A 13313-nucleotide genomic window follows, 5' to 3' on the forward strand; every position below is an offset into this window, starting at 1 on the left:
TGCTTCTCACCTCCATGCTTTACCCACGCTACCCCACCTGCTCAGACTGCCCTTCTGCTTCTCCACCTGGCTAACTCATCCTTCAAGACTCCGTCTGCTCAGGGGACAGCTCCAGGAAGCCTTTCCCGCACCTCCCAGGCTGGGTAAGATGCTCCCTGTGTGTTCTTCATCATGGAACCTAGCACACGTACTGTGTCATCTGCTCATGTGTATGTGTTCCCCCTCACCCAGACTGTGTTCTCCCAGGGCAAGGACCCAGTCCTTCTGCTCATCTTTGTAGCCCCGGCTTCTGGCCCAGTGTCTACCACGGATAATGTCTTCTCAGGTGTGTGTTGAATGAATAAGTGAGCGAATGAATGACATTTACCATCTGATCCATTTTCACCACGGCGCCTCCACAAGGCTTTGTTCTGCCTAATAACTGGCTCTGCTCACATGAGAGGGGTGGTTTCGAGAGAGGTCAAGACAACAGCAGAGCACAGAGGAACCAATGGCTGGTTTTATAATGGCCAGCCTCTGGGCCAGCCTACCTCTGTACCTTCTGTGGCTGCTTTTTCTAAACAGTCTTGACTTCATAAAATCATAGATTCTCAGTTAGAGGGTAATCTTAAGAGGTTGGCTGATCCCACCCTCTGCCCAGGATAGCAGAGGCGTCCCTCCAGGGGCATATCTGAGAAAGAAGGGCTGAGTATTAGAGCCGGCAGGCCTGGTTCAAAATCCTATCTCTGCTGATTACTAGCTGTGTGACCTTGGCTGAGTTTCTTACTTTCTTTGAACCTCAAAGAGATTGTAAGAGTACAAGTGTCCATTGCTACCCAATTGTATTTGATTTCCAAATTCAGAAATCAGGAGTTTGCTCAGCAAGGGATGTGGTGTGACCTGAATCTGTTTGGTTCCATGGTGTGGGGTAGCAGGTGGTAAGAGGTCTGATAGCAGAAAATCCTGTTTGAGATTCAGAGGACTCTCATGAGGGCCCCGTTAGATGCCTGCGAAGACCTCTGCCAACTGTAAGTGGAACGCCCTTGTCATAGTTCATTTTATGAGTAGTTTACTGACCACCACTTCCCAGTTACTTACCATCCTTACTCCAGTCCCAGCGGAATGGTGGTAGCTGGAGCTCCACATGGCAAATCCACTCCCTCTGCCTTGCAACGGCTTGAAATAAAGCCCCTCTTGCACTGGCTCTGCTGCCCCCTCCCCTCCCCAGCCCTTCCTGGCCCTACCTCCCTGAGCACACCCTATCAACCACCTGGTGTGGAGTCTATACAATTACACGGTCATCTTCATTGATTCCCTCTGGACACATTAAGCCAATTTTTGATTAATGGGTCAAGATCCCATCCTTTGTTTTAGATGGGGTAGAGGGGGGGACAAAGATTGATTTGCAAGTTCCCATCTAGACAAGAACTGAGCCATTCCCGTCTGCTGGCCTTAGTCCAGCACTGCACATTTTAAAAAGGGTCACCAGCATGATTACCAGAGTCTTTGCAGCCCATTGAGACAGTCAGCTCTGCCCTTGAGTTTGCCTTCTTGGTGTTAAAACAGCCAAGGAAGCTTTTAAAATATTTATTCTACAACTGGGAATTTATTTAGTCATATCAGGTTATACCTAGAAAAGGTATTTAACTGCAAAAAGGAAAAAACAACCACAACACAGGGTGGGAAACAAAACCATCTAGCCCCCTAGCGCAACCATCTCCCTGTGCTTCAGGAGAACACATCTGCCTGCAGAGAGCCTGGAGTAGTGGAGACAAATCCCAACCAAGATTCTGCCCCAGGTCTCTAGTGCCAGTTTTGTAAAAGGCAGAGGTGCCACAGCTCAGGGGAAGGGAAGAAACATTTATTTGACCTTTACACACTTGTTTCCATTTAATCCCCACAACAGGGCTAGAGAGTCTGTAAGCAGCATCCCCATCTACAGATACAGAAATTGAGACTCAGTGGTTAAATAACAGGCGCACAACTTGTGAGTGGCAAGCCAGGATTTGGAGCCAGGTTTGGGTGACAAACCCATTCTTTGTCCAGGACTCAGGGCCATCTCTAGGATTCCTATTGTAAAGAATTTCTGAAAGAGCCATCTCATCCCATCCCTTTCTTGCCCCAAACCTTCAGTGACCCTACGTACTCTCTTCGTCTTTGGAAAATGAGTCAGATGAAGGTCAGAGATGCTGAGTTTGATCAGCACCGTTACTTCCTCCTCCCCACTCCTCTACTCCCCCCGCCCAGAATTAAGCCTTGTGGTGGCAGCCTTTTTTCCAGCTGTGGTCCTTGCTGCTCTGTCTGTGCTGATGAGCGACATCTGGGTGGACTCTCTGTGTGGCCCCGGGCTGGCAGACCAACAGGCAGCCTTACAGGTAGGGCTCACAGGTGTGGTGTGGATGGGCACTCTGAGACCAGGATGCCCCTGCTTTCTAGGACTAGCTTCTTTGCCAGGGTCTGCTGAACACCAGGAGGTATACCAGGGCTGTCCTTGTGTAGTGGCTGCAGGAAGGGCTAAGACAAAGTGGGACTTGTTGGGGCCCCAGAGAGACAACTCTCAGGAGATGCAGTTGGGAGCTCGGAGCTGGGGACCTACAGAGGTCAATGACTCCAGCCTCCTAGACCAGTTAGAAACAGTCATGGTTATATCAAGCCAGACCCAGTTCAGACATCTGCAGACAAAGTTGGAATCTCTATGGTTGAAGTCACACCCCTGAGGGATACTGTTGTAGAAAAGAAAGAGCTTTACTGAAAGTCTGTTATCCTCAGTTAAGGTCTTGACATTGCCGCAAACTCCCTAGGTGACCTTTCTAAGCCTTACTTCCACCTCTGGAAAATGGAGGATGTGAGTGACCCCTGTCTATCTGCCTGGCTGACGGGGCTGTGGTGAGAATATGATGTGCTACCTTGTATGTAAAGTCCTCTTAGAAAACCATAAAGAGAGGTTACAGTTTGGGAGGACAAAAAAGTACTAAGGCAGTTAAAATTGGAAAGAATTTGTGTGTCATGTAAATGTGGTTGTCAGAATTTAATCGCGTGTGAGTTATTTTTAAAACTCTCCATTTGGGATGGAGATCTCCTATATGTGCCAGCCCCATGCCCGAGTGCTCCGGCTCTCCACTCTATTCGACTGAGTAGGCACTCATCAAATGTATGTGGAAGGATGGGGAGGGGGGGATAGAGGAGAGGGGGAAAGGAGAGAGGGAGGGAGGGAAAGAGAGAGAGGAAATAGGAAGAAGCAGACAGGATCTCTGCCCTCAAAGAGCCCCAGTCTGAAGAGGCAGCTACAAAACAGTTGGCAACTCATCTGATAGGGCTGCTGTGATGGGGCGAGGGGATGGGAACAGAGAGGGGCTGTGGGCACACAGGAGAAGGAGTACTCAGCCTCTGGATGTAGAGGTCTGGGTGACTGAGGAAGTCACCCTGGAAACTGAATCTTTAGTTGCTAAGGAGGGCGTTACTAGGCAGATGAGGAGGAGTGGAGTTGGGAAGCAGCACTGACATGCCTGAGAGGAGGCTAAAGTGGCCCAGGGTTATATCAATGGAGGTATAGACTCCAGGACAGAGGAGGTATGTCCTGCTTGGAAACTGTAACTGCGACATCATTTTCAGTTCTGGGGTCACACTTTCCAAGGAACAGGAGCCAACTGAGATGTATAGTGAGGAGAGCAGTCAGGATGGTGAGGGCCCTGAGCTGTTGTGGGATGTGTGATGCCCAGAGAAGCCGAAATAAGGACACGATTGCTGTCCCTTCAAATATCTGAAAGGTTGTCCTGGGCAGGCAGCAGGACATTCTGTGGAAGGGTGACCTCAGAGCACCGAACCCAGATCAGGGCATGGACGGGAGGGAGTGGAGCTAACAGAAATCCAGGCTTCTTCTCAGGGTCTAAACACTGGGCCACAGATGGTGGGCTTCCTCACTGTGGTGTGTGCCCCACCCAGGGAAGTGCAGGCAGTGGCTGGGGCCAGCCGGCAGGGAGACAGCAACACAAGTTCAGGAGACCCGATGACCCTCAGGTCTATCCTTCCAGCCCTGGGCGCCTTACGGAAACGACAGGCCAGTCAAGAAACAAGCACCACTCGGAGGGTTGGAGTACTCAGATGTATTACGCCAGTGGGCTCAGAGGGGCTTCTGCTCTGAAGCTCTGAGCACCTCCAAGACGTGCGCATGAGGTTTTATAGGGTAAAGTACAAGCTTGGGGTATTAGGCCAATAGAGATGGAACAGCTTTAGCAGCATTATCATCACAAAAGTGGAGGCGGGGAGGCAGCAAACCAACATTCCAAAGCCAGATATGTATCTTTGAAAACCCAGCTGGCTAGCAAAAAACATGAACAGCAAACCAACACTAATTAACCTAGATTTACAAGTTAGTCTAGCAGAACTCAGATCAGTATTCCAATACTTAGATTTGTGAGTTATTTTGTTAGCCCAGCCCAGCCTCTCCTTCACATTCCTAGTTATCTTGTTATCTTGTTAGACCACCCCGGCTTTTCCTTCACATGAGGAGTTGTACTTTCAGAGACCAGAGACGGGGGGGCTTCTCCAGCAAAGTGACATCTTTGCTCTGAAGCGACTTTCAGGCCTTTCTGGTTGAAGAGACACAGGCAGATGAGGGCTTGGGGCCACAGCTAGGGGTGGTCCTGGTGCACTGGTAGCTTTACAGTGTCCGTGGTGGGGCTCCGCAAGTCAGGGCCCTGGACTCATACACGCCTGTGCCCCCAGAGCACGGGCTCAGCACACTTTGTCCAATGAGTGGATAAAAGAAGAAAAACATCAACTAGAATAAAGAGAAGAGGTGATACACCAGCCATCCATTACTCTCACAAATACCTGCCAGGTACTAGGAGCCAGACACTAGAGACTCACGTTGCAAAGACGAACAAAGCACAGCGCATGAGCTAGGGGAGAGGCAGGTAATTACCAAATACCGTGATAATTGCTAAAATAGAGGCTACCATGGAGTCCTGTTGGAGAGAGAGTGGGAGTGAGTGTTCTTGTTTTGAGAATACCTTTTCTCCTGCAATTCTTCATAAGGATAACAAGCCTTTTAAAGACGGTTTCCTCAGCACTCCCCCTCAGACTCTTTTGTGTCTGGGGCTTTGTTTGTGTCTGGGAAACGTGGGCGCCTGTCCAGGGCCCTTGGAGGCAGACAGCAGGAAACAAAGCCGGGAAATGGCCCGTGCCCTGCCCCCTCTTCTCCTGTAGTCCCTGAGGTGCAGTGGCCTCAGCCTTTCCTGCCTATCTTTGCTTCTGCCCACCCAGTGAGATTTTCTGTCTTTACTCCTGGATCTGCTATTCCTTAGCTGTGTGGCTATGGGAGAGTTGCTTGCCCACTCTGGGCCTCATTTCCCATCTAGAGAGTAAGACATTGGTCCAGGTCACTGAGTCCCTCTGTGGAACTTACATTCACTAAATATCACATGTATTCCAGGGGTCAATGCCATAAGCATTCACATAAACTGATCCTCCCTGGAAGGTAGGCACTGTAATCTCCATTTTATAGATTAAGGAAATGAAGCTTGGAGACTGGTTGTCCATGATGACATCCCATGGCTAAATGAAGGAGTTGAGTCAGTATTCAAACCCAGCTCTTCTGGCCTTGAGCCCAGCCCTTGTACTTTTGCCTCCAGCAGACTGCTCTTTACCGTGTAAAAAATGATCTAGGTTAAAATACCTAACACCATGCCTGGCACATAGTTATTGCTCAGGAAATAGGAGTTTCTTGCTTCCTCAGGGCTTTTCAAAGCTATGGAAGCAGGGAGTTCAAAAATGGGTCCACAGGTCCCTGATTTTCTGAACAGGGCCATATGCCAGGAGTACTGCCTCAGCTCTGGGCAGCTTTGATGGTGCATTAGGAGACAGTTTGGGAAGGAAAAACAAACAGAAAAAGGTGGATTATGTGATTAGAACTGTGTGCAAGAGCAGGACTCAGCAGGAGGGAAGAAAGCCCTTTCTCCAGATAGTCTCGGGCAGGGCACCATCATCCTGCTTCAGACTCTGATAAAGCTTGGATCCAAGGTCAGTGTGTGTGTACCCCGGAGGCCTTGCCTGTCCCCATGGAAACAGGACAAAGGGCAGAAAATGAAGTTCCTAAGACTTAGGATGTCTCATGTAAACTTGGAGGAGTAAATCTTGCAAATAGGACAGAATCTGGCACAGAAACAGCTCTCATTTATTCATTCATTTGACAAGTAGTCAGGGCTTTCCCTGGGTAGGTACGGTCTTAGGTACAGCAGATAGAATGATTTACAAAATTGACATGGTCCTGCCCTTTGAACACTTCAGCCTAGTGAGGAACACATTAATGGAAAAGAATGCAAGTAATGAGCTGTGATGAGGGGCAGGAGAGAAAGTGTCAGGAACTAGGAGAGCCTGGAGCAGGGGCCTGATCACATCTGGTCCCCAGGGAAAGTGAGCTGGGAGATGGAGGATGAGTAGGCATTAATCAAGGGAGCAGGGCATACTGAGGAGCAGAACAAAGTCCTGGGAGGCTGGACCACAGAGAGCTAGGAAGGCGGTGGGAGCAAGCCAGTCAGCGAAGTGGGGACTTTTTATTCTGGGTTCAAGGAGAAGCCTTGAAGAGTTGTCAACAGGAAAGGGATTTGGTTTTTTGAAAGATTATTCTGATTTCTGCATGCAGAATGGATTGGAGGAGGAGCAGGGGATACCGCTTAGGGGCCGTGACAGTGGTCCACAGAGACAATGGCGTAGCTGGTGGTGGAAGGGAGGGAGGGACAGAAGTGGGAATATTCAGGAGATACATTTTAGGAGCCAGAAAAGATGGTTCTTCATAGACTGGATGAAGCTTTTGAGGGACCAGGAATCATCAAGGATGACTTGGGTTTCTGGCTGGGGCCATGGGATAAATGATAAGCCAGGTTTCAGCAACAGTAAGTTGTAAATCTTTCTGTTTGACCTTCCTTGTCCCCAGTACTGCGCTGGGCATTGGGGCTGCAGACCAGGCAGATGGCCCCTGCCTTCAGGGAGCTCACGGTCTAATGGGGGGAAAACTGACATGTGACTGGGGTATCTATGAATGTGGGGAGAGACTGTAAAATGGTGCTGCAAGGGAGATACAGACAGAACTAGTTTGGAAAGATACATCCAGGAAGACCTTGTGAGGAGGTGGGGATCCAAACCGAGCCATCAGGGGCAGACAGGGCCAAGCAGGAGAAAGAGGGCAATCTGAGCAGCAGAAACGGAAGCAAAACATTGGGAGTGTGCAAAGCAGTGTGGAGGGGCCAGAGGACAGTGCAGGAGGGTGAGGCTGCAGGGATGTCCACCACCTCCCCCGCCTCCCCCCAGGGCTGCCAGGAGACTCCAGTGAGCTAAAGCAAAGACTGTGTGAGCATCTAGTAAACCGCTACACAGTTATTATGGTTATGGACTTAACTCATGTGAGGCACCAAAGCACTCTACAAATGTCGTGAATTATGACAATCTTAGACCCTTGCCTAAGAGGATCTTCTGATCCTCTGTCATAATAGTCCCTGACATTTGTATTGTTATCTCCATTTTACAGATGAGGAAACTGAGGTCTGTGTGGTTGAGTAATTTCCCAAGATCTGGCAGGCAATAAGCAGCACAGAAGCCAAGATAAACCCAGCAGGTCATTCTAGTTTCTGAGAAGGGTAACCAGGCTAGGAAGTAGAAGGATCCTGTCTCAGGTGCTGTCTTGAGAAGATCCCCAGCTGCTCAAGACTCCAGACTCAGCTGCCCAGGTTGAGCTGGGACAGCTGGTCTTTGGGCTGAGTAGGGCTCAATCCAGCCCATCCCCACTCACCAACCATGCTCTGGCTTCCGCCCTGGGGGTGCAGCTCTGTCTTATTCACACAGAGGCCACTGTGAGCAGTGGGGCATTCTACAGATGGCTAGCCTGGCAGGGCACCATGGAACCAAGTGATAGCCAGTCTGTGTGAATGAGTTTTATGTTGCCCTTGAGGGTAGTTTTGTTCACAGGAAAACCACCCAAGGCTGCTTTGGTTTGAAAAACAAATGCTTAATTTATAAAAGTAACAAATTTTTAAAATTTAATAGAATTTAATCAACTCTTTTAAGGAGGATTTTATAACTTAGTTCATTTCCCCTAAATAATTTAAATTAAATGGTAAGTTATTTAAAATAAACTCAGCTTAAAAATATGTTAACTATTGGGTTGTAATAAAAGTTCCATCATTATTTACAAAATGTATAGAATTGTCTTATATTTTTCAACTTAAAACCACAATTCTAAATTAATTATTCTATTACATATGTTATATAGCAATCACAAGCCTAATGTGTTAGATATAATATGCCAAATTATTTTAAACATTACAAATACTTTCAGACTAAATCTACACAGGTTTTTCCTGAACTTTAATACCAAAAAAGGTACTGTCGTAGATTTAATTTGATTTATGATTTCTAATCTTAATTCTAAACCTTTCCGTGATTAAAGAACACTTATTAAGGAAACAAGTTTACTAACCAAAGTAATATAAGGGTATATATCCAGCAAATTCAGGATTACGTCTCAGCTGGCTGAGTGCTCATTAAGCAGAACTACGGGGCATGGCATGGGAGCCAATGCTGCAGACGTCCAGGGAAATGTACTTTGCACCCAGTGCTGCGGGTCTGGCCCTCTTTTGAATCTCCATGCCAGCAGGGGACACTGAGTCCATGTCCTGCCAGTAGAATAGGTTTTGCAACCCAAGCCCCTGAGATCAACTTAAGCTCTGGTCCCATCTTTTGTTTCCTGTCTCAGTTTCATCACCCCTTCAAATGGCTCCACCCAGATTGTCCACTACCTGATAGGCTTCAGCTAATCAATTTCCTGCTGGATTCTGTTCTAAATTAAGTTTTTATTTTTTCTCTCTGGCCAACTATCAAATATTAGAAGTATTTTAATGCCATCCTTGGATTCTGCATGCTTCGTGTGGTCCTGCCTGGCTCCCTCCACAAACACAAAGGTCCTACTGACGGCAGCCAGCTGTGTTATGTGGCCAGGGCAACTGTGCTCTGTGTCGTGCTGAACCAGGGGGCCGCTCTGGCCCTTCTGTGTCCACTGTGATGCTCAGAGACATTCAGAGGACAGACAGCCTGCCTGCGGCACTGTGGACTCTGCTCAGAGATGTCAGTTCCCAGGTAGCTCAAGAAGATAAGTACAGTAAAAAGCTTCTGGATCGGGATGAAATGTCAGAATAAAAATAGTCCAAATGTGTGTAACTTTACTTCTATGTAAATAGAAAAATAACTGTAATATTACATAGTAATATGCTCTATGTACATAATTTCTAATAAGCATAAATTTCTGAGTAAATATCATTATACCAAATGAAATAAATGGCAAACTTGAGACCCAGAGAGACAAAACCATAGCAAACTAAAAAAGTGGTACAAGTAGAAGTTTATTTGGATCAGCTTTAATAAGCAAGTAGACTTAGTGCTAAAAGCCAATAGGAACTGTTAAAATGCTGAAGTGGTTTAAGTGTAAAGACTTGATTGGCAACAACGTGTAAAAGAGTAATACCAGTTCCACCATGCTGAGCACCTGCCATGTGCCAGGAGTCCGAGGAGGAGGAGCACAGGCCTCAGGGGTGGAAAGACCCAGACTCCACAGTCCATGCATGTCCCCTCACTTTCCACATCACTCGTCCACTCTGGACCTCAGTTTCTTCATCTGACAAGTAAGGGTAATAAATTCTCCCTTCGTGTTTCACAGGGTTGCTGGGTTGCTGATATAAGCAACCCAGCGAGAAGGAAGTGATTTGGAAAATGGAATGTCTTTGGTGTGCAAGGGCTTGTGACCCTGGCTGAGCCTGGCCTGCAAGGCAGGAGTGTGCACTCAAATCTAGATTGTCAGGGTGTCTGAGTGTGGCAATGTTTGCCCTTGTGTCAGTGATGTCATCTGCTCTCCACAGTGTGTGTGGGCTGAGGGGTGGTGCGAATGTCCACGGGGAGGCAAGTGTAGCAGCCTGTGAGGATTCTGGTGAGAGGCCTGGACTCTTGCTGCAGGGAATCAGCCCGAGTGCCTTGGAATAAGGGAGGGCAGGGGCCCAGGGAGAGTAGAGGGAGCCAGAGTGGGGATAGAGTGAGGGGAGCAGGGCCTCTTTACTGCCTGAATGGGGAGTCCCAGCCAGTCACCTACCAAAGCTGGTGCAGGCAACAGTGGAGTGCATTGTCTAAAGAGAATTTAAAAGCAATAGTAAAACCAATTAAAAGCTGGTCTGCTTTTTTTATTATCACCCTGGCCAGCTGTTCTGAACAATGTCAGTGATAAAATACTTTTCTCCTTGCGGGGGAAGAGGGACATTCCTGCTGCCCTTTTCCTTCATGCATGCCTTGGACCCCTTGCCCCTCCCCATTCAGCACTTAACAAGGAGGTCGGGGAAGGGAAGGAGACTTGGAAGGTCCTGAGAACAAAAGCACTGACTAGATAGCTCAGACGCGCCCCCAGGGTGGACCCAGCTATTCTGGAGGGAGGAAGAGCAGCCTAGGTGGAGCGTGGGGTGGACAGGCTGCTGGGATGCCCACTAGAGGACTCTGAGTCCCGCTACAGTACTGCCACTGTCACCCGGGCGCTGCCCTCTGTGCCACTTGCAGGTTATAATCAATTGGCAAGCACACTGAATGACTGATTCTGGAGCCCACCCTGTACCCCACGCCATGTTCTGTACTAAGAACATGCAGATCAGATTTTCCTCCTGACTGTCCAGCAAGAGCTGCCTGCCCAGGCTTCACTAGTCCAAGACTTATCAGGCAATCTGTGCTCTGCCCTGTCCCTGGCCCAAGTGCTGGCCCTCACAGTGACCACCTCTCTCTCCTCTGCAGGAGCCAGGTCGAACCCACCAGTGATTCACATAAGAATCGAGGTCCTGTAGCCAAAGAGCCAGACAAGGATCAAGGTCCCATGGGCTCAGGGCCTCTGAAAGATCAAGGTCCTGTGATCCAAGAGCCTTCAAAGGGTCAAGGCCCCACTGTCCCAGAGCCTCTGAAGGATCAAGCTCCTGTGGTCCCAGGGCCTCAGAAGGATCAAGGTCCTATGGTCCCTGCACCAGTTAAGGATCAAGGTCACGTGGTCCCTGAGCCTTTAAAGAAGGAAGGTTCTGTGATCTCAGCACCAGTCAAGGGCCAAGATTCCTTGGTCCCAGTGTCTCTAAAGAATCAAAGTCCTATGGTTCCAGCAAAAGTTAAAGATCAAGTTTCCGTGGTACCAGAGCTTCTGAAGGATCAAGGCCCCGTGGCTCCAGCACCTGTCAAGGATCAAGGCCCCGTGGCTCCAGCACCTGTCAAGGATCAAGGCCCCGTGGCTCCAGCACCTGTCAAGGATCAAGGCCCTGTGGCCCCTGAGCCTGTGGATCAAGGTCCCATGGTCCCAGCACCTGTCAAGGATCAAAGTCCTGTGGTCCCAGAGCATCTGAAGGATCAAAGTGCCATGGTCATAGCACCTGTAAAGAATGAAGGTCCTGTGCTCTCTGAGCCTGTAAAGAGTCAAGGTTTAGTGATCCCAGAGCCAGTCAAGGATCAAGGTGGAGGGATCCCAGAGCTTCTGAAGGATCATGAGTCTGTGGTTGCAGCACCTGTAAAGAATCAAGGTCCTGTGGTCCCAGCACCTGTCAAGGATCAAGGCCCCATGGTCCCAGAGCCTCCCAAGCATCAAGATCCTGTGGTCCCTGAGCCTGTGAAGAATCAGGTTCCTATAATCCCAGTGCCTCTGAAAGATCAAGATCCTCTGGTGCCACTACCAGCAAAGGACCAAGGTCCTGTGGTCCCTGAACCTCTGAAGACTCAAGGTCCCAGGGGCCCCCAGCTGCCCACTGTCTCACCTCCACCCCCAGTCATGATCCCAACAGTCCCCCATGCAGAATATATTGAGAGTTCCCCTTGACACTCACCCCTTGACACACCAAAGAAGGAGCTGCCAATGAAAGTGCTCCCTCTCAGGGGCAGCAAAGACACACATTTAATCTGCATGAAACATGTATTGTATAGTCTTGCTGGAATCTAATAAAACTGGTCCCTCTGGCTCAGCAGTGTCTCTCTCTGGCTCCATTTGAGTATGCATGTGTGTGTGTGTATGTGTACATGCACGTGTGTGTGTGCCATGCACATTGGAGAATGGGCGTGCAGGACTCTGCATTCATCCATCCAGCCCATCTGAGAAATCCCCAGCTCCTGTGAGTTGTCAGCATGAGATGGGAGGGGGGGGTGCTGAGAGATGGAGGACAAGAGCCCATCGGGAGGGTGTGCGGCAGGACACACCTGTGTTTCTCCTTTACTCTCACACCCCTACCACATTTCACTTCTGACACCAGATATGGGACAGGGGGTTCCCGCACAAAAAGCAATTAATTATCTGACACCAGCTGGGTGTCTTACAGTTAACAATTCTGACACTATCTACCTGGAGAGAATGAGCTCTCACAGGTTAAGGGCTCAGTCCCACAGACTACTCTCGCTCCCCCAACTTCAGGTGCCAGCTGGAAGTCTCAGTTTGTCACTTGTACTTATGACTGACTGGCTATAAATGAGGATTCCCATAACCTCGTGCTTGGGTTCAATAATTTGCTAGAATGGCTCAAAAAACTTAGGGAAACACTTATGTTTACTGGTTTATCACAAAACGATAAAGGATACAGATGAACATCCAGGTGGAGGAGATGCATAGGGTAAGGTACAGAAGGGGCACGGAGCTTCCAGACCCTCACCAGGCACGCCACCCCCTCAGTACTTCCAGCAATCTAGAAGCCGAATCCCGTCCTTTTGGGGTTTTTATGGAAATTTCATCATTTTGGCATAATCATTAACTCAATTTCCAGCCTCTCTCCCCTTCCCAGAGGATGGAGGGTGGGACTGAAAATTCCAGACTTGGTCTTTCTGGTGACCACCCCCATCCTGAAGCTATCCAGGAGCCCAAGAGTCACCTCATTTACATAAAAGACACTCCTAACTCACAGGAAATTCCAAGGGTTTTAGGAGCTCTGTGCCGGGAACTGGGGGCAGAGACCAATACATATATTTTCTATTATTTCACGGGTCAGGTCCCATGAAAGCCTAGGAATGGGTGCCAAACCATAGCAGGCAGAGCCCTGGACTGGTCAGAACTGAAGCCGACAGAGAAAAAAGGAACAGGGGCCCAGCTGGCCCAGGATAATTCTCGGTGACAGCTGTTTGCCAAAGGCTTAGCCTAAAGATCATCCGGAAGTCATGCTTCTTGAGAAAACCAGGCCCCTGATCAGAAGAGTCCCAGGACATTCATGAGGGCAGAACTTCACATCAGCTGGTCCTCATTCAGTATCCAGGGCAGCTCAGCCAGGGCTTCTAAAACAATGCCTGAAGTCCCCATTCAT

At 48.9% G+C, this 13313-nt stretch overlaps 1 protein-coding gene across 1 annotated transcript in view; it reads left to right on the forward strand.

The window, feature by feature from the left end:
- Positions 1-11978, forward strand: part of MAP6 (microtubule associated protein 6) — a 64983-nt gene extending 53005 nt beyond the window's left edge. The window contains exon 4 of the mRNA XM_015238423.2: positions 10795-11978. Coding sequence (XP_015093909.2) covers positions 10795-11851 — 1057 coding nt within the window. The 3' untranslated portion in view covers positions 11852-11978. The remainder of the gene's footprint in view (positions 1-10794) is intronic.
- Positions 11979-13313: the final 1335 nt, after the last annotated feature.

Source organism: Vicugna pacos, chromosome 10, assembly GCF_048564905.1.
Source record: "Vicugna pacos chromosome 10, VicPac4, whole genome shotgun sequence".
Taxonomy (NCBI): domain Eukaryota; kingdom Metazoa; phylum Chordata; class Mammalia; order Artiodactyla; family Camelidae; genus Vicugna; species Vicugna pacos.